Raw genomic sequence first — 20,809 nt, forward strand, 5'->3', positions numbered from 1 at the left:
TAGTTTCAGGGTTGGTTAATCCATTGAGTCAACAACAGCACGAATTACCCACATGCTTTTTATCCTTTGTATCTTTCCACTCCGCCATTCTCAGCCTGTTAGTTTTCATTCTGGGATGATGCTCTCATGGTCACAAAATAGCTGCAATAGCTCCAAACCCTGCATCCTCCTTACAAAACCATAGCCAGAAGCAAATGCTGGAAGATAAGGCAGACTCTTCTTGCACTTGTCTTTTATTCAGGAGGAAAACATTTTTCAGCAGACTCCCATAGCAGACCGTCAGGTCCTGTCTACCAGGAGAAGGTCACAGGCCAAGCCCTTAGCTGCAATGCATTGAGCATTTTTGCCTCTACTAAGAGACACACTCTGTCAGAAAGAAAGAAGAGAGTATGGGCACATGCTGTAAAGGACATAGTTCATAGTGTCTACCACAGGCTGCAGATCCGTTCACGATCAGTCGGGAAGATGCAGAGACAGCTCGTGGGTCTCCAGAGCAGGGAGTTCGCTGGCCTTCACTGGGGCTAAAAGAAGGAATGGGGCGCTTTCAGGGATTGCTGTTCCTCTTTCCATCTCTCTGAGGCCATGATCTCTGGCCTGCTTTGCACTGCACTTCAACTTCATTCTTTTCTCTTTTGGGGCCACCTTTCTTTGCTTCCATGAACACATGGGCCAAACCTGGCTCCCTCAGGCAGCCCCATGCGTTCTCTGTTCAAGCAGCAAGAGCCTGATAGTGTCTTGACGTCACATCTTCTCTGGAGATGGAAGAAGAGTGCTCTAGCTTTGGCCTCCACTATGACCAGAGAGCCTGCTGCAGGGGTGGGGATCATTCCTCAGACTGTGGGAGGTAAGGGCTGGTGCCACAGCTGCATCCGACGGGGAAGAAGCGCCTAGTAGCCTTGCTCATGACCTCATTTTCTTGGAGGAGGGAGCCTCCACGCTGGTCTCAGTGCCCTAATCAGCCCTCCCACTTCCCACCACGCAGCCAGTGTTCATCTTAGTCTCTATCGCCAAAGGATTCAGCCCAACCTCCTTAGCTCAGCTTTTAAGACCCCCAGTAATGCCGCCTCACCCTCCTTTAAGCCTCATTTCCCAGCACCCCCCCCCCTTAACCTGTAGGATATATTCTTAGAACATCCGCCGTTCCTCAAACAAAGCGTACCACTCTCTGCTCTGACCTGCCTCCACGCCTTTGCCTTGCCCGTGCTGTGCCTCAAGCACCAAACGCCCCCACTGCCCCCATGGCTGATGCATCAGCGGACCCTTCAAGATAGATGTATCCTGAATCTGGCTTCTTCCCGGCACCCCCACTGGTCCCATCAGACGTCTCTGAGCCACCTCTGGACACCTTGAGAATCATCAGTGGTGTGTCACCGAATGGCTCTCCTAAGATGACCACGTTCTATCCCCCAAATCCTGAGAATCTATCACCTTACATGGCAAAAGGGACTTTGTACGTGTAGATTGAGCTATACATCTTGAGAGGGGGAGATTATCCTGGATTGCCCGGGGGGCCCACCGTACTCACAAGCACCCTTACGTCAAGAGGCAGGAGGGTCGTCGGTGGAAGGAGGGGTGCCGATGCAAGCAGAGGGCAGGGCAATGTGGCCGTAAACCAAGGCATGCAGGCAGCCTTCGCAAGAGGCAAGGAATGAGGTTCTCTTCTAGAGCCTCCAGAAAGAATGCAGCTCGACCCCATCCTTTGACTTTAGCCCATTTTGGACTTCTGATCACCAGAACTGTAAGATAATTTGTGTTAAGTCAATGAGTTTGTGGCTATTTGTACAGAAGCAATAGGACGCTAATTTACCTCTTAATTTACCTCTGGGTTCCCACTCCAACCTCATTCCAGTCCATTCTATGCACCACAGCTAGGATGTTCTTCCAAACACTAAGTCCTCCCGCACCTGCTCTGCTCGCAGCCGTGGCCAGCTTTCTGTGGCTTTAGGCTGAGTGAAGCCAGCCAGGGTGTGCTGAGCCTCACCGGGTCTTTGTGCTCGTCTTAGACCGCCCCTCAGCCGGTTCTACTCCCGAAGCACCCACCTGCCCCCATGGCGGTGGTACTTTTGCCAGCCTCCCCCTCCCCTTGCCTGCCTTACCCCTACCTACCCTTCGGTTCTCATCTCCACCGCTTCCCGGGCCACGCCACGCTGACACACACCAACGCCTCTGTCCCCGGGACATGCTCCCACAGCAAGCCCAGCGGCCTCCCGTCCCAACGCTGCTTGGGACTGTGACGACTTTGCATCTGGCCGTGGGTCTCCTGCGTCACATTTTGAACTCCAGGAGGACAGAGACTGTGCTGGTTTTCCTCACCACGCTCATGTCTCCAGGGCATGGCACGGTGCCTAGACTGTGGTAGGCACAGAAAATACGGTTTTAAATAAATAAGTGGCTGAATGAATAAAGGCCTAGGACTCGAAAGTCTCATTCCTCCCAACATCAAGAAAACACCCAGTGTGAGGTCTCTATTCCCAGGTGATGGGGCTCCAGCGTCGGGAAACTCTGCTTTAGGGTTGAATCCCTTTAAAGCCGTGCACGTTATATTTTAATAATTAAAACACCTTGCAGGCACCCCATGTGAGCACCGCCATGCCGGGGAGGGCTGGGGTGATGTGTAATAAAGTCTAATCATTTCCTTATAATGCCAGGCTGGGCAGGCAGAGGGGGCTATTATTATGCGACTAATTATTGCATCCAAGCTGCTCTAAGTGCAATGCTAATTGCTCAGTGAATGAAATGTAGACTCAGGTAATTACCAAACCTAATGTTGCTCCCTTCATGTTTGAGTAAATTAATGCTGAGGGGGGAAGCAACCCAGCTTGAAGGGAGCTGCCTCCTGCCTGGCCGTTGCTTGGGAAACGGCGGTGAGTTTTTTCGTCTGCACTTGAAACTGCCCGGGTAAAACCCACGCTGCTGGGGTCTGCGTTCCTCAGGCGCAGCTGCAAAACGACGAGCGAGATCTTAGAACCGAGAGACTTTCGCCACTCTGACAGGTGACAGGCTGTCTCTGGGGCTCTTTCTTTCTCTGTAAAGGCATCAAGAAGCTTTCTTTCAGCTCTGTGATCAGTTGCTAAGTGAACAAATGGCTGACCAATTACTAAAGAATGGATTTCTGCACCAAATCAGCCATCAAGTACTGGCTTCGAGTTTCACGTCCAATGTCAAGTAGCACCAGTACTCACGAACATTTATGGAGCGCTTACTGCATGACCGTCACTATTCTAATAAACATTTTGTGTGCATCATCTCATCGAATGCTCGCAACAACCCAGAACATTTGTAGTGACGCACAGAGTTTGTGAGCGTCGGAGCCAGGATTTACGCAGGCATTAAGAGTGTACTTTTTTTTTTTTTTTAAGATTTTATTAGTTATTTGACAGAGAGACAGCGAGGGAACACAAGAAAGGGGAGTGTGAGAGGGAGAAGCAGGCTTCCCGCTGAGCAGGGAGCCCAATGCGGGGCTCGATCCCAGGACCCTGGGATCGCGCCCTGATCGAAGGCAGACGCTTAACAGCTGAGCCACCCAGGCATCCCAAGAGTCTGTATTCTTAACCATTCCATGTGCAACTACTTCTCGGACCCTGGGAAAGTCACATTTTCTGAACCTTGGTTTCCTTAACAGTGAAGATACCAGTATCTACTACGTGTCCAGCCCTTTGCTAAGCCCTTTAGAGATGGTAATTTTCTCACCACAAAGAAGCTGTGAAGGAGGTAGAACTGATCTCCTTGACCAGGTCACACAACCAGCGGATGGTAGAGTGGTAGAGTCAGGGTTTGAATGCTCTTCTCTTTGTCTAAAGCATCGTGTGCTTTCTTTTGCCCACTATTCCTCAAATTGAGGCCATGTCGATCCCCATGAATGTGCTTATAGACTGCTGGAGGCTCATGCATCCTACTTCAAGAAACACAGCATAAAGTTGGCCACTGCCAAGGTGACATCAGGGTGGACCGCATGCAAATGTGTGATCTGAATTCACCAGGCAGTGGGAGTTCACAGGGTGGCCATCCAGATGACCCCAGATCTGCTTCAGTACCTGTCATACACTATGAATGTGAAAACACGGAGTTAAACATCTGTATCTCATGGAGACTTGGGAAGGCAAACCCAAGCCCAGGGAGTATGTCTGCAGGCCAGACTCCATTGGAGACACGCTGCCTCTCCTAGAGTCCTTCCACTGAAGTCTCAGACCAGTTCCTCCATCCCGTGTGAACCACCCACCACACCTTGGTGAGACCCCCCCCCACACACACGTACGTGTTGTAACTAGAAAGCACGGGCTTCTGCCTGCTCCCATCTCTCAAAACCTGCTGTCCTTCACTTGTGCTCTGGGTAAAGGGAACCTCCACTTGCAATATGCACTTCAGTCCCACGCCTCTTCTCTGGTCCTTCCTGAACAATCTGCTCACGGGCACATGAGAAGCAGACGCTTAGGGGAGATGCAGGAAAGGCTGCTGTCGAGGTGTGCTTGTATTCCATGAAAGCACATTTTCTAACATGATCAGATGTATCCATTTGCCTTTTCAAACCAGGACACCCTCTTCATGTGAACTTGGTGTAGGAGAAGGTGCCCTTGATTGCCTGCGAAAGTAACTTATTGGCCACGAACAGGGGTCAGGAGTGTGAAGAGTTTTGAGGTCAAGAGTGTGGGCATCGTGGACACTGTGGCCTTATATCAGTTGCGTAATTTCTCTGAGTCTCGGGTTTCTCATCTATAAAACAGGGTTAAGTACAGTAGGTACCACTTAGAGTTGTGAAGAGTAAATGATACAAATGAAACAACGTATGTAATTATAGAAAATGGTGCCTGGAGCACATCTTCCTTCCTCAGTAGTGTGGGCTGTGTCTGAAGCAACTACCACCTCGAGGGCTAAGAGGACAAGGCAACAAACAAACAAAGCAGAAACGTAGAGGAGGGACCCCGCAGAACAGAGACCTAGATCTCCGAAGAGGAGGCACTGGCCGGCGGGCGCTGACGTCTCCGAGGGGCTGCTGTAAAGCTGCCTCTGCAGGAGTTGGGAAGACCGTGGACTGGACGGGCTGAAGAAGCCTGGCTGGGATGGTGCCCACGGGAGCGGCAAGGCCCTCTTCCTTCTGCCAGGCCTCCCTCCACCTGCAGGGCCCCCTGTTGGAGAAGCCTGATTGGAGCCCGATACAAAGCTGATACTGTTTGCAGCATCCTTACAAAGCCAGGTGTGGGAGAGGGGTTTTGAGGCTGAGCATTAATGACTCAGTAGCTGGAACACTAACTTCCCTGAGGTCTTTAGTCACATAGCTTCTCGGGACACCTTCCCTGGTCACCCTCATCATAAGTGTACGATCTTCCTTTCTAGGGCCACTTCCACTCTATTCTTCTCAGTACTCGTCTAGCCGGTGCTTGTGGTTTTTCAAGTCCTGTCCCCTCCGCTAGCCTCAAGCCCAGCAGCAGCGGCCGTGGACAGTTCTGTGACAGCTCGCACTCACACCCTTCACCTTGTCTCTGTTCCTCAGCTAACATCTGCTTTTAGCCAGCTCAGAGGACTTTTTATTCTAGATCCGGGTTTCTCAATCTCGGCACTATTAGCATTTGGGGGTAGGTAACTCTCTGTCGTGGGACACTTGCTGTGTATTGCACAATGTTTACAGCACCCTTGGTCCCTACCCGCTGGATGCCCTTGCCACGACAACCAAAAATGTCTACCAGTTGTCCCTGTGGAGACCCACTGTTCTAAGTTCATGCCTGGTCCACGGGTTGTGTGAGAACGTGGGTATTGGCATCAGATAGAGTTGGACTGACGTTATCTTCACCTATTACCTTTATTCTCTTGGGCAAGTCAGTAAAGCTCTGTGCCATTTTGCTCAACTGCAAAACGAACATACTACTACCTTCTGTTGTGAAGATGAAATAAGGTAGTGCTGGAGAGGGTTTAGTACGGTGTCTGATAAATACCCGTGAATCCATACAAGTCAGCAATAATTCATTATAATCCAAAGCAAAGCCTCAATGTAATTCACGAGAAACCACCACCAAGCCGCTTGTCAGTATACGATGCCAAACAGCTGGCGTGTGTTTCTTTGTTCTACGGAATGGGCTTGACACTGGCCTTAGGGAGTGAGTGGTGGTACTGCTCCGAAACTCCGTAGAGATTTCGTAAGAATAACTGCCGGATGCTGGAATCTGGGTTACTGATGATAAGACCACTTGCACCTGAGATGGATTTAAAGGCAATTAACATACGAGTGCAAGTGTGTGACGCTGCGAACAATAAACAGTTGTCAAGTAGTAAATTTCACTGTGATGCTTTGAGTCAACAGGCTGTCTGATTCATCTAATTGATTCACTCTCCCAAATGTCACCGAAAGGAATCAAAGAAACAAATACAGTTACTGTGCCTTTCAGACTCGGAGTACTTTTCTCATCTCAGCACTCTATTGCTGAATCCAGAATGCTCCCTGGTAGAGGAAACTTTGCGTATTCAGGCCCTGCTTGAGCTAGTGCATAGAGTCCACTGTGATGATTACGAAAGAGCCTTAGGCTTTGTTGAGAGGAAAGAAGAAATCTGGGTTCTAGTCCAAACTCTGCCACTAACTCTTCGTGTAATTCTGAGCCTGTCCTGTCCTCCGGGCCTTCAGTTTCCTACTTTTAAAATGAGCAATTTGAATTCAGTTCTTGGGACTTCCCTTCTGATGTACCCCATGCCCAGCGCCAGCCAGGCATGCTCTCAGAAGCATACATTAGAAAGGAAGTCAACAGTAGTGGGAACGCTCTGTGCATTTGAAGGACGCCGGTTGAATTCTCATGCTTTCTTTCCTTCCTCCCTAGGTACACAGTTCTGCACAGTGGACATCACCAGGAACTTGAGAAACTGCCCATACACAATGACCCAGAATCCTTGGAATCATGCTTCTGATTGAGAACATGGCTCATGATTAAGCCACTCATTCCCATTCATGTCTGCATGAACAGGACACCTGCATCTCTCCTGACCCTCATCACCACCAGTGAGGCATGAGGTAGTGGGGCCGAGGGCCCAGGGAAGGTACCTGGGGCACAGTGTTGGACAGGACCCAAGGCCAGAATCTGGAGGATCTCTGAGTTGAGAAGGGACTTCAGGCATCGTCAGATCCAGCCTCCCGTCCAATGCAGGAGTAGCATCTTCCGTAGCATTCCTGGAAGTCGGTCAGTCTCTGCTTGCACACCTCCAGGGATAGGAGCTCACTACCTCCTAAGGCAGTTCCTTCTACTGTAGGGAAGCTTTAATTATAGGAAAGTTTTTCCCTTCGTTGGAAGACAATCCTGTCTCTGCTCCATCTTCCATCGGGGGCCATGCAGTTAGCTCCCCAGTCCCTTTGAGAGCCCTTAGATATTGGAAGACACTGATCTCCCATCCATCCACCCTTTTAAGTCTTCTCTCCAAACTCAACAGCTCCAATTTCCTCTCCATTGCAGCCGTCTTTGGGACATGCTTTGGTGGGTAAATTAATCAAGGCTCTTGTAATGAAGTCAAGTTGATATCAATGCCAAGATGTCTGCCCAGAAGCACTAAAGAGCAGACAAGTGAAACATCAATATTTTCCGGTTGATAGATCTGAACATTTCTCTCTTCTTTTTTCTTGGGGATAGATTTGGAAACTGCTCAGGTTTTGATCTGGGATCCATTACCCAAAGGCATCTTTACTGTTGGTCTCATTTGTGTGTGTGTTTAAAGAGGACATTTTTCTCCTAGGCATACTGGCTCTGAGGTCATGTGAAATGAATCTTGATGCGTTTTCCTTCCGTGACAGTGGGAAAGGGAGCCTTCACTGAGAATGCTGATTAACGATGGTCTTGCCACTCAGATTTGGCGAGGACACCAACTTGCTCCCATAAGACACCTTCTAGGGGCTTTCAGGACCCTGCGCAGAGGCAGGGCTTGGTCTTAGGCCAAGTGCTTTGCTCCTTGGGGCAAAGACATAATCATGAACCAACTTACTTTCCTGGGAAAATTCACTGGCCCCTCCCTGCCTGTGAAGCTGCTGGGGCTCCATTGTTCTGCATCTCTTTTAGCACCTCACTTCCTCCAAGCCCCTCAGGAGAGGCTCCCCTGCTGTCAAAGCTACAAGCAAATCACTTTATCCTGGGGCGAATGATCCCCCCAGGTTGAAACTCTCTCGAGGGCAAATTTTTTTCCGTTTGCCTTTCTTTTGGCTGCTGCTAAAACTCCTCCTGCGAAGCTGGGTGGCTGGTCCTTCGGGACCCGCCCAGGGGACAGCGCTGTGGCTGGCTGGGGGGCGGGGAGGTTACAAGATAAAGATGCGCCCAAAGTTTCTAGCCTCACCAGTTCTCCTCGCCTTTGTCCTTGATCCGTTGACCCCACTTCCCTAATCATCCCAGAAGCCACAGTTGCCTCCTTATCACCTATTTTATCCATGAAAGCAGAACCCACTGGCTCTCCCTCTTCTCTCCATCCCCAGAAACCGTGAGAAGGATGATCAGACACCCTGGTTTTTGCACCGCAAGTCCCACATCCCAGGAAGCCCCTCAGTTCCAGGCAAAGGAGGCTGGCTGGTCATCCCACGTATGGGACCCTCCCGGGGAGGATTAACAAGCCTCCTCACTGTTGCTTTTTCTTTCTATGCTTTTTCATGGAAAAAACAGAGCTGAGTGAATTCGGGGTCCAGAGTTCTTCCCACGCTGTCTGAATGAGGTCTCTGATCTCAAAGCACAAAGAACTTCTTAGGGAAAGACTAAGAGATCATGAGAACCGGTCATCATGAGGAGGAATAGGCTTAGCACTTTGAGGCAGCTGGTAAACTTTGCTGAGTGTCCCCAAAGTTGACAGTATCTATTCGTGAATACACGGACGCACACACACATGCATCCATCCGGTAAGATTTGTTCCCTATGAAATGCTTCTTTTCCCAGGAGCTTGGCAAACTCATCTGCTTGCATAAAATATTATTTCTCAGTGGTAGGTCTGCCACGTTCAGTGGTAACTTGAATTCAACAGGGATCCACAGATGACAGCCTGTGTGGGAAAACGAGATCCTACCATAACCTGAGGCCATTATCTTCTGGACTCTTGGGACACGCTTCTGTGGGCCAGCCCCTGACTGGTGTCCGCAGAGGTCCCAAGCACCCTGGACCACTGAAGTAGCTGTGATGGAGGAACTAGAAGCCCTTGCCGTTGTCGAGAACATGGTCTCCTTTGCAGAGAAGGGCTCCCAAGCTGACTTCGCTGTCCTGTTGGACCAGGGCTGGGATGGTGTGGGTGACGCACCCTATAGCCACATCAGAAGTTGATAGGACGGGACCGGAGGTGCTCGGTGTAGACGGCTGCTGGCCCGGCAGTACTTAGAGGTCTGGCTTCTGGGACTCCAGGTCATAGACGTGTGTATGGACGACTGAGGAGGAAGACATGTAGAGCTCGTCCGAGGAAGGAGGAGACTTCCTCTGCTGTTTTCTCTGAGAAGACCACTCTCTTCCAGGAAGGCCCAGGTGTCAAGAAGAGATGCTTCCAAGGGACGGGGGCGGGGGTGTCGTGCGCACCTCTGGCCACATCTGCCAGATCGGCTGGACAATCACGGGGGTGATGGGCGTGGCAACCAGACCCCCAACGCCTGGGATCGAGGGGCTCCAGCTCTGCTGCTTCTTCACTTGACTCTCCGGCTGGCCGGACTGTGCAGGTAGAAGCCCCGAACTCCCCGTCCTGCTCCTGGGCGGCAGCCGGAAAGCGAGAGAGATCAAAAGCAACTTCTTCAGCTGACCCCCAAGTGTGTGTTTGTAGACAAACCCGTTCTTCCCCAGATTGCAGCTTCCCATCTCACCACTGCTTCCGCTTCGCGTGCTCGCTGGCTCCGTCCTGGAGCAAACTGCCGTCCACCTGGGCAGTGGGGGGTGGGCGTGGGGCGGATGGGGGAGGGGAACCGGGGAGGGGCCGGGAGTGGCTGTAACTAAACTGCCCTCGATATTGTCCTCGAGTAAGAACAAAGTAATGTTCTCTTGGTCCTGTGCTGTCTGCCTGTTTTTCTCTTTGGTGTTGCACTTTTCCCCAGGGAGAGATCAGTGTTGCTTTTGTCTTTCTGTTACCGTCCTCCGCTCTGGTCAGTGTCCTTCCTTGTAACAGCTGGTCTTGGGGGCGGAGAAGACGAGCGCATTTACCTTTTGAAGCCATCATTGGCAATCTCTTCATTCAGTCCAGGAAATCGAGGCCGAGTGTTTGGCTTCAATTGAAACAAATGGGGATGGACTTGAAGGCTTGGGTTTGGGACAGCATGCAGCTTTGAATCTCAACCAGCCCTTGCCTTGCTTGTCACATCCACAAAATGGAAAAACTCTGAGCCGGTAGGATTGTTGGGAGTGTTCCAACATGGCAAGGGCCACTATTAGGATTTTCCCCAAATATGGGTCCTGCCTGTACTGAGATTTACTTAATATTTTCCTTCAAGTCAATTCAGGTTTTCATTTAGATAAACTTATTTTAGAAACATTTCTATCAATCCCAGAATAGAAAATCAGTATTACTTGCCATAAATAGAAAGCAGCCATAGAGATAAAGAAATGAAAACAAAACAAGGTTTTTAAGTTCTAACCTAAGCCCAGTGCTTATGCGTCTAAAAGGGGGCTGACCGCTTGGCTGAGGACTAGGGGGGCCCATTCCCCACCTGACGGGGGGCACCTGAAGCAGCGAAGGGCTGTGAGAGAAGTCACCAGAGGGGAACTTCCAAACTTTCTGAGTGAATGTGGTTAATCACTAGTGGAATTCGATACCTTTGGGAACCATAGAGAGAAGGAAAGTGAAACTGATGATATTTTTAATTGCCGTTATATTTGATGCAGATTGTTTCTCCTTTCCCTTCCCTGCCTTTTTTTAGCTCACCCCAGAACATAGTTAATAATAATAATAATAATTGTAATAATAATGTAGCAATACTAAGAGAAGCTCACATTTAATGACCTCCTTTCTGTTAGGCGCTGTGGTAAATGCTTTACGTAGAGTATCTTAATCCTCATAAAACCCTTAGGAAAGAAGCGCCCAAATTTCTCCCACTTTGCAGCAGAACCGACCTCAGCTGAGGGGTCTGGCGACGAGCCCAGGCCCCAGGGCGGGAAGCGTGTGTGCAGTGCGGCCGCAGGCGGCTGATCGTCCGGCCCGCAGTCCCAGCCGTGGGCACACCGTCCTCACCGGGACGAGCTTACTCCACGCTCGCACGGAGAGTACGAGCAAGCGGGGTGGCCCGTGCCCTTCTGCCGCAGCCTGGGGCCTGGGAGGAATCCGGGACCTGCCTATTCCAGGGCGCAGCCCTGCCCGGCCCTTGTTCTAGTGTCTTCTTTGGTTCCCTTCCACTCTCTGAGCCTCACTTTGGGCTTTTAAACAAGGGAGGAATCCAGGAGACGACTGGTCGGGAGGAAGGGGGCTCCAGCATTGGTCGTTCTTACTCTTTCCAGTGTTCAGCCGCCGGGCTACTGAGTAACCAGCGGCACACCCCGAGAATGAGCAGCGTGAGCCAAGGCGAGCATGCGCGCTCGTCTTTTGCATCTCAGACCCTCCGTGGGGGCGCGGACGAGGAGCGTCTTTTGCATCTCAGACCCTCCGTGGGGGCGCAGACGAGGAGCGTCTTTTGCATCTCAGACCCTCCGTGGGGGCGCGGACGAGGAGCGTCTTTTGCATCTCAGACCCTCCGTGGGGGCGCGGACGAGGAGCGGCTGCAGGGGCAGGCAGCTGGACTTCGCCGCGTGTTGTGGCGGAACCTGGAGCGCTCTCTGGATAGGCCCCTCTGGCCCAGGAGCTCACCACTGCGGGCACTTCACAGTTTCTATTCTCCCAACGAGAGGTCCCTGAGCCTCTCACGGTAGCCTGCAGGGAGGGGTTACTGACAGCATATTCTAGAAAAGGAGGCCCACATTGTCAGGGAAGGTGATTTGCCCAAGGACATAGGAGTCAGGGCCGAAAACACTTGAGGTCACTCCATTCTAACAGAGTGCTTTCCTCCTTCTCTTTAAATTTGTTTCTAAATATACAAATTATATATTTTTAGGCGACATAAATGGTGCATACACAGATAATGTATTGATGCAGTCCGTTCCCATGATAAAAAGTTCTAACTCTAGATAGAGCAAAACACCGCTTGACCCCGGCTCAACCCCCCTCCCCACCCGAGAAGCAGCTGCTCGTACTCCTGGCTCATGTAACCCAAGAATGTGCTCTGTGTATCTCCGTGTGTATGAATGTACATATAATAAGACCCGGTCTTGTTTCGTTCTTGTCTATAAATAACGCTGTTTATCACGAGCTGCAACTTGCCTTTTTCAGCGGTACACCGTAAATGTCATTTTCCGTCAACACGTGCGACTCTTCGTCATTCTGTTTGGTTGCTGTGCTCCATGCCATGCAACAGAGGCCGCCCCGCTTGCAGTGTTGGTTCTCGGGCTGAGCAGGGCACGTGAGGCCCGCATCAGAAAACCAGCGGCCTCGGTTTTTCTGGGACTGTGCCAACCACACGAAGGGCAGCTGGAGTGGGTTCACGGTTAAGGGGCAGCTGCCATGCGGAGAAGGCCTGCCCTCCATGGGCCTCAGCGGGCCTCCCTTCCGGGGACTGAGACGCTTGGCCCCAGTGACACGGGCTTTGCAGGCAGACTGACAGCATCCTGCTACCGCTGCTTCTCGGATGTGTGCCTTTGACAAGATACTTAACCCGCTCAACTCTAATTTCCCCAACAGTAAAGCGGGGGACAGAATGATCAGACACACTTTAAAGTATTAGTATGAGGATGTACGCAAAGCCCTTCACGGAACTTTTTTTAAAGATTTGAGAGCGTGCACACATTGGGTTGGGGGGGGGGACAGAGAAAAGCAGATTCCCCGCTGAGCGTGGAGCCCAAAACAGGGGCTCGATCTCACGACCTGAGCTCAAATCAAGAGCAGGCCGTTCAACCCACTGAGCCACCCAGGCTCCCGGGGAGGCACTTTCAAGTCATGGTATCATGACTTCCTCTTCATGAGCTCACCAGTTCTCTCTGCTTCTTACCGTCCTGGAATATGGTCGAAGGAACAGGTTATGGAAAGAGCAGTAAAAACCCCTTTCCTAATAAAGGGAATTACAGTGGAAGCAGTGCTCTGTCCACTTGTGTCCCATTTCCCCGTTTATGGAGGCTCTCACTGCACCTCCCGAACTGCCCTGTGGGATGGGCTGTTATTCCTGGTTACCATTTTACAAATGAGGAAACGGAGCCCCCAGAGTAGAGGCTGTGGCCATCCCCAGGTCACCCGGCAGTCATCCCAGGAAGTCAGAATCTGAGGGCTTGATTCCCACGGCGAAGTCCCCGTAAGAGCCATGGGGCAGCTGTGCTCTCCAGGGACCGTTTGGGCTCACAGCTGGCAGCACCGTGAGACAGACGCGATTATCTCTAACACATTGTTCAGTCATCCGTCCGCCAAACAGTTAAGGCCTTTTAAAAATGTGCCAGACACCGCACAAGTTGGTGACACACGATTGCATGGACAAGCAGGACAACTCCATTCTCTACGGCGGGTGTGGGCAAGCACACTACGGCCTGGGGGCCAAGTCCTCCAGTCTGCAAGAACGGTTGTTACTTTCTAAAGTGGTTGGAAAACGGGAAGATATTTTGTTGACATGTGAAAATTATGTGAAATTCAAATTTGTGTCCATAAATAAAGTTTTACTGTAACACAGCCAGGCCCGTGTGTTGACATATCCTCTGTGGCTGCGGTCACACTCCCAACAGCCCAGTGACCGGCCGCAGTGAAGCCTGAAGGGACTGCAGTCTGGCCCTGTACAGACAGTGGGCTGTCCCCTGCTGTCGGGCAGAGCTGTGCAGCCATTCATTCCACACACACGGCCTTCTAACAAGTTCATGGTTTTGTTTTTCAGTTGTTCCGGTCTGGGCATCTTTGCAATGATCTTAGCGCTCCCTGCTGTACCTGTTCTAGCAGCGGGTTAGCGGAGCCCGAGGGAAGAACAAGTGAGGAAGCAGCGGCCTCTAGCGGCTCATCTCAGCATTGTTTACATGATTTGGTTATTACAGTTACATTGAAAGAACAGGTTTCGATGAGTCTTCAGAGTTGGGGGAGTTGTATTATTTTGAAATATCTAGAATGTTTTAGAATTTGTTTCCCGCCTTTAACTTAAATATAATTTGTTTTAGAATTTGTTTCCTGCTTTTTCTAACCTGGAGAGCACAACACACTCTTAGTTAAAAGGGAGATTGGCCGAGTTAAAAATAAGGTAAGAAGATGTGATGATACGGAGGCAGCCCAGTGGGAATCAGACGGACACCTGAATTCTTGTCCTACTAGCCTTGACCAGTTCTTGACCATAAGTGAGAAATCCTCCCTCTCTGGGCTTCAATTAATCGTGTGTAAATGAAACAGTCTCTAAGGGTCCTTACACCTCACAGAGACCGTAAGTACATGCTCCATTTGGGAAGGGTTGACAAGACTTTTCCACAGACCTTCAGTTGAAGTCATTTGTGAGGTCACTCAGCTAGCAAGTGGCAAAGCTATCCCTCAAACACAGGTGTTGCTCTCAAAGCTTTTGCTCTTGACCCCTGGCCCTAAAGTGTGGCATAGATCACATCAGGGTGATTTCTCTTCTGAGAAAGAGAAAGGCCATCTCCTGGTGACCAGGTATTTTGGGAAATTCTGCTCTCCCGTGTTTGGCCACATAAGAGCTCTACGAGTTGAACACCTTGCAGCAACAGGATTTTAGAGAAAAAGCGATTAGAGACTGGATTGCACTGGAATCTTACTTAGACACAACTCTACACATTCCTTTTCTGTGGTATTTGCTACTCTTCTTTAAAAACAGGGATTCAGGTCCAAGGCAAGAAAAAAGTTTTTAATAAACTTTTATTTTTATATTCAAGATAAAGCATATACACAATTGAATGTGGAAATAAATAACTAGAAATGCTTTGGAAACTTCCATTTCCCCTCTCAAACTCAATTTTTTTTTAAACTCATGAATCTTTTTATTTGATTTTAAGAAATACGGCAACTTTAATACCAAGAGAAAAAAGAACCACCATTTTGTACACACACATAAAGCTGCCTCCTATAGGTTTTAGTTGGTTTTAATAATAACACAAAAAAGCACACAAGACACAAAGACTCTTCAACAGATTTACTCAAACAGCTTTGCTCGAGAAGAAAAAGGCACAGATTTAAGGGGATGACAATGATTATTAAGAATAGAGTAAATGGGGGCTCAGCCAAAAAGTGACACTTTATGAGCTAAGTCAGGAAAAATGAACAAAATGAACTCTTTCCAATTATCTGCCTTCATTAAAATGAATTCTTAAATTAAACTGTATAAACATATGATATAAAGGTGGTCCTCAGGAATCGTCTTTGTATATTTCCTCTATGTACAGATCTCTGTATACAACTTCAATGTTCCTTATACATCTCCTATATACCAAAATGTGCCAGGGCCTCCAAACTGCATGCCCTGAAACCCTGCGGCACTCGCGGGCAGCTGCGCCACCCCAGCAGCTTCCGCCAGAATACCTGGGAAGTAGGAGGGACCGGTCAAATGTAGTCATCTTCAACCGGCTCCCCATTGACATCACAGTAATGGATGAAAATGGCCACTACTCGCTGAAACACACCCTTCTTCATCTGACGCATCTCGGAGATTTCTTCTCCTATTGTTTCCATGCAGATGTCTGCAGACAGCTGCCCTTTCCTTCGAGGAGCATAGATGGTGCCTTGGAAATGAGAAAGTAAAGGGGAAACATGTAGGATTATGACAGTCATTTGGAAGTCACTGGTGAAACTAGTGCTGCAGAAAAGCCTATCTGCTGTAATGTGATGAATGAGGTGTAGTTCTTGGACTGGCCCCCCCCGTTACACGTGCCACGCTACCGCCCACGTCTGGTGCCTTGGACAGCACACATGATTAAAGGCCCAACGTGACGATGCACCACCAGACAGGCTGGTCATATATTCACGTACGTGCAGTTTTCCAAATCGGTTTCTTCATAAAGTATGTTTTTAAAACTTCCTACAAATGGATGTTCAAGTGCGCCAACACCCAGAAGAAGTCCACTCAAAAGATCCTTCAAGTTTCTCCCCAAATATCTACACCTGAATTTTAAGTTCCTCCATGGTAGCCAATGAGAAGCGGTTCATAAGGAGAATAATCATCATTCGTGTAAATGGAAGAATTTCAAAACAATATAGCTGACAAAACTCTTAAAGAGTAAGAAAATTATAAAACTTTTAGGTAATAAAAACATCTGGGTAGAAAAATCTGTCTCAAGGACTCCTGCTCACCGATCACTATATATCCACAGTAAGCCAACTTACTACTGAAGAAATTAAGAGCTGCTATTTGCGGGCGGAGAACCAAATAGCAACAAAAAAACAAACAAAAAAAACACATATACGAGCATCTGGGCTCTCTCCACAGTTTGGCTATTGTGGACATGCTGCTATAAAGTTGGCCCTTCAGATCACTATGCTTGTAGCCTTTGGGTCAATACCTACTAGTGCAATTACTGGGTTGTAGGGTAGCTCTATTTTTGTTTGTTTGTTTGTTTTTGACAGATAAATAAAGAAGATGTCGTATGTATATACAATGGAATATGGGTCATCAAAAAAATGAAATACTACCATTTGCAAAGATGTGGATGGAACTAGAGGGTATTATTGCTGAGTGAAATAAGTCAATCAGAGAAAGACAATTATCATGTGATTTCACATGATATGTGGAATTTAAGAAAACAGTGGATCATAGGGGAAGTGAGGGAAAAATAAAATATGAAATCAGAGAGGGACACAAACCATAAGAGACTCTTAACTCTAGGAAACAAGCTGAGGGTTGCTGGAGGGGAAGTGGGTGGGAGATAGGGTCACTGGGTGATGGGCACTAAGGAGGGCACGTGATGTAATGAGCATTGGGTGTTATAGGCAACTGATGCATCGCTGAACTCTACCTCTGAAACCAGTAATACGTTATATGTTAATTGAATTTAAATAACATTTAAAAAAAATTTTAAATAAAAAAAATCCCACATTTATACAGGAAGCAATGTAAAGGCTACACTGCTTTTAACTCACAACAAAATACTAAGTATCTAACACAGTAGGATATACTCCAACTAGAGAATATAAATCAACTCAGGCCATAATTACTTTCTTCATCATCTTCAAAATCATATCTGGCGAAGCTGTTGGGTTCTGCGGCCCGCAATGATCTCAACCAAGGGAAGTCCGAGATCATGGAATATGGAGCTCCGTCCACAACCCCTAAAAGAAGAAGACACATTAACAGTGCTGCTGGTGTGGAAGAAAGAACAGGGCCAAACACTGCAGCACTGTGTAGGCAGACTGTAAAATGTGCATCCACCGTGGGCGAAGAAGTGCTGGACCAGGAGGGGCGGGCTCCGACTCTACCCCTGCCGCTATTAGGTCACGGGCTCTCGGTCACCCTTCGATTTCAGTAAGCCTCGGTTTCTCCCTCTCTCTCAATAGAAGAGGTTGAGACAGTGCCCTAAAGTTACTTCCAACTCACGAACTGTAGCAGGTTTCAACTTTCCTCTACTTTTTGTGTTGAAACACTGCTTTGGACGATGTGGGGGACGCTGAAGACTCACGGAGGGAGAGCAGTATTTATCTGGTCAGTGCTACGTGCAGATACACAAGACACCACCACCCTGAAGAACCGTAGGGCCCCCTTCCTACCCTCCCGCGGCCTAGCTCCACCACCGGTCAATGCTCACCTTCTAAAGTATAGATCTCTCTACCCCAGGGGTACTTGGGGTATTTCTTTAAATCATCTTCACTTCGTGTGGCTTCAGGGAAGAATTCATACTTAATGAGTTCTCTGGAGGCAACAGGAAAAATTACATAAAAATTACAAAACTGGAAACGATGTTGGGGTGTGGGGTAGAAAGGACCTGTCAAAGTTGTACTGGGCCTAGATTCTAACGAACATCTCAAACAAGATATTAAATCTCTAACAGAAGCAGAACACTAGAGGATACATATCTAGTCAGGTCAAAATTACTTTCCTCGCTATCTTCAAAATCCTGTCAGGAAAAGAAAGCAAGCCACTCTCTAATCAAATGTCTTGTGTGTATAAGGTGCTAAATAAAGCATTTATATAACAAATGCATAAAAAGTCCAACTTTCTGATGATGTAAAACATTAAGTTTTAAGATCTTTAATTTCATTTCTCTTTTCCAAGCACTGGGGCTAAAGGAATGAAGTCCATGTACGTGTATGGTCTGTTCCTGCAATTTTTCTCTAGGTTTAGAAATAAAGTTACAAATATATATGCATGCTTTTTAGTTTTAAGTACTCATTTCCCTCCGTTTTTTTACATGTCATATGTTTCAGTGCCTGAAAAGCTCAGACAAAATCATTTCCAACAAACAACAATCGATTTGTTCCCGAGACCCCTGCTGCGGGACATGACGGCGAAGACCTTCAGGGGCCGCAGATTACTTACTGGTTGATGTTCGCTATGGTGTCCATCCAGCTGCGGATGCGCACCTTGTTCCGGACATTGGGAGGGTTACTGAATTCATGGATAATGCAGATGTGATAGGGGTAGGGACCACTAAACAGCTTCTGCTCCAGGGTCAGTGTGTCCACCTGGGGAAGACATCACAGACAGGGCTTTGGACCACGGAAGAGAACACCTTGGAAATCTATCTCCTTAGAGCATGAATGATCTTTCTTTGGGACCTCAGTTTTAAAATCTTTGGCAGATCTGAAAATCAAACAGTCACATTCAGTCCCGAACACAGACTGCCATGCTGGGAATGGGGCTTGGTAAAATTCTTCTCAGCAAGCCTGCTGATTTACATGTCACTGTTCTATAAACACCCACTGAAGTCGGGAATCCTGATGGAGGTGACTGACCCCCGGGATCCCCTTCTGAGTATGTCCATAGGTTTAAGTGCCGGCTGCATTACAGAGCTGCAAATGTGTAGAATTCTATACACTCTATTCAAACTGGCCTACTGCCAATCCTAAAGACAGAACACATTCCCTTGCCCCCTTGTGGCCTCTGTTCACTTGCCTTCTTCTCATGGTGTCCTCTCCCCCGTCTCTACTTGGGAATCCCACCTTACCATCTTAGTGGCATACATGTCTACCTCCTACTGGAAAGGCAAACTTCTCGAGAGAGGGATGATGCCCTATGTATTCTTCAACCCCAGAAAATAACAGACAACAGATTTGTTTGTTGAAATGAATCTTTTGCGGCCAGGCTTAAACACTGATTGCAACGACTAATTACTCTTTCCTTTAAACTTTATTTTGGCACCAAGCAGAGTCTACATACAACGTTTGCTCTTTTTTCCTCCCAGGTTTATTGAGAAGTAACCAACAGACATCACTGTGTACGTTTCAGGCATACAGCATGACAGTCGGATTTACATATATTGTGAAATGATGACCATAATAGGTTCAGCCAATATTCATCTTCTTATGCAGATAACGATAAAAAGTTCCCTCTTAATAATGATAATAACAGCAACTATCATAGGACGACTTACTACATGCCACCAACTGTTCTGGTACTTTACATATATTAATTTAACTATCATAAGTGTAGGTCTTTATTCTAATTTTACAGATGAAGAAATAAGACAAAGAAGTGAAAGTAATCTGCTCCCGGTCAGTGATTGAGAACTTGAATCAGGCAGTCTGAAACCAGTCTGTGCTCTTAAGCACAGGCAACTTTTCATAAGTATAAAGACTTAGATAACAACTGCCCTCATCATCTAGCTTGCTAAAAACCCACACAAATCAACCAGAGAAGCATTAAGGACGAAGACTGGCAAGGTCGTCTAGCCTGGTGAAAAGCACTGTGTAGAATGTAAAGACTCATTACTACACGTTGAGCAAATCAATAAATTGAGTCCAAAAAGGTAGAAGACTGAAAAAAAAAAAAAAAAAGCCACTGCACTACTCCTCCGAAAAGAGCGGAGCGAGCCGGTTACCTGCTGCATCGGGCGCAGGTATATGATGCGGTTCCTCTCGGGAGGCATCCTCAGAATCTGATCGAGTACTTGATCCATGTTCAGTTTCTTGCACTGTGCGTAGTCGAAGCGATTCACGATCGGCGCATTTTCTACTTTTAAATGTTTCAGTACCCTGCACCTGGTAGCTGCAAAACGAAAACAAGGGTGAGCTCTACAAATACTTTGTACAAAATAACATAGCAGCATATAGCCCATCTGGAATCATTTTTGGAGGACGGGGCCAACTTATATTAGCAACAAATACTGCAGACGGGAACATCTCTAACCTAGGGCAAGTACTGTCACAAAGTACAACTAACAGTTATCAAAATGATTTGAAAATGTCATGGGGCGCCTGGGTGGCTCAGTCAGTTAAGCGTCCGACTCTTGGTTTCAGCTCCGGTTGTGATCTCTGGGTTGGGACACTGAGCTCCACATCGGGCTCTCCACCCAGTGTGGAGTCTGCTTGGGATTCTCTCTCCCTTTCCCCCACCTGTTGGTGCTCATGTGCGTGCGCTCCCTCTCAAATAAATAAAATTGTTAAGAAAGAAAGAAAAGAAAGAAAGAAAGGAAGAAAGAAAATGTCATTCTGTCCTGTTCAAAAGATGGTAGTCACCATCATGCTGAAGGAATGTCAAGGTACTTTTTCCTATCTAAGATTTTACTGGCAAGGAGTCTATGTTCCAGAGAATAACTTCCCTAAACATAGCAACTGTTTAGAAAATATTTATTGAAAAGAATGAATGATGCTAACTATTAAATTATACAGCTTTAATGGGTAATGTTCAAATAAACCTAGAATAATTTACAAATATGATCATACAGTCACCCATACGAATGGGCAGAGTTGATTT

At 47.9% G+C, this 20,809-nt stretch overlaps 2 protein-coding genes across 8 annotated transcripts in view; one reads left to right on the forward strand and one right to left on the reverse strand.

Annotated features, from left to right (window-relative positions):
• Positions 1-9,839, forward strand: part of HTR4 (5-hydroxytryptamine receptor 4) — a 163,972-nt gene extending 154,133 nt beyond the window's left edge. The window contains exon 8 of the mRNA XM_087867888.1: positions 6,801-9,839. Within this exon, the coding sequence (XP_087724014.1) occupies positions 6,801-6,888 (88 nt within the window). The 3' untranslated portion in view covers positions 6,889-9,839. The remainder of the gene's footprint in view (positions 1-6,800) is intronic.
• A 5,246-nt stretch (positions 9,840-15,085) lies between these two features.
• FBXO38 (F-box protein 38) overlaps positions 15,086-20,809 on the reverse strand; it is a 53,672-nt gene continuing 47,948 nt past the window's right edge. For all 7 annotated transcript variants that reach the window (XM_045815254.2, XM_087867892.1, XM_087867891.1 and 4 more), the window contains 5 exons: positions 19,935-20,101; positions 18,434-18,579; positions 17,703-17,806; positions 17,116-17,229; positions 15,086-15,686 (listed from right to left, as the gene is read on the reverse strand). In XM_045815254.2, coding sequence (XP_045671210.1) covers positions 15,508-15,686; positions 17,116-17,229; positions 17,703-17,806; positions 18,434-18,579; positions 19,935-20,101 — 710 coding nt within the window. In that variant the 3' untranslated portion in view covers positions 15,086-15,507. The remainder of the gene's footprint in view (positions 15,687-17,115; positions 17,230-17,702; positions 17,807-18,433; positions 18,580-19,934; positions 20,102-20,809) is intronic.

Source organism: Ursus americanus, chromosome 15, assembly GCF_024610735.1.
Source record: "Ursus americanus isolate L20-20 chromosome 15, mUrsAme1.1.p, whole genome shotgun sequence".
In the NCBI taxonomy this organism is placed as follows: Eukaryota; Metazoa; Chordata; class Mammalia; order Carnivora; family Ursidae; genus Ursus; species Ursus americanus.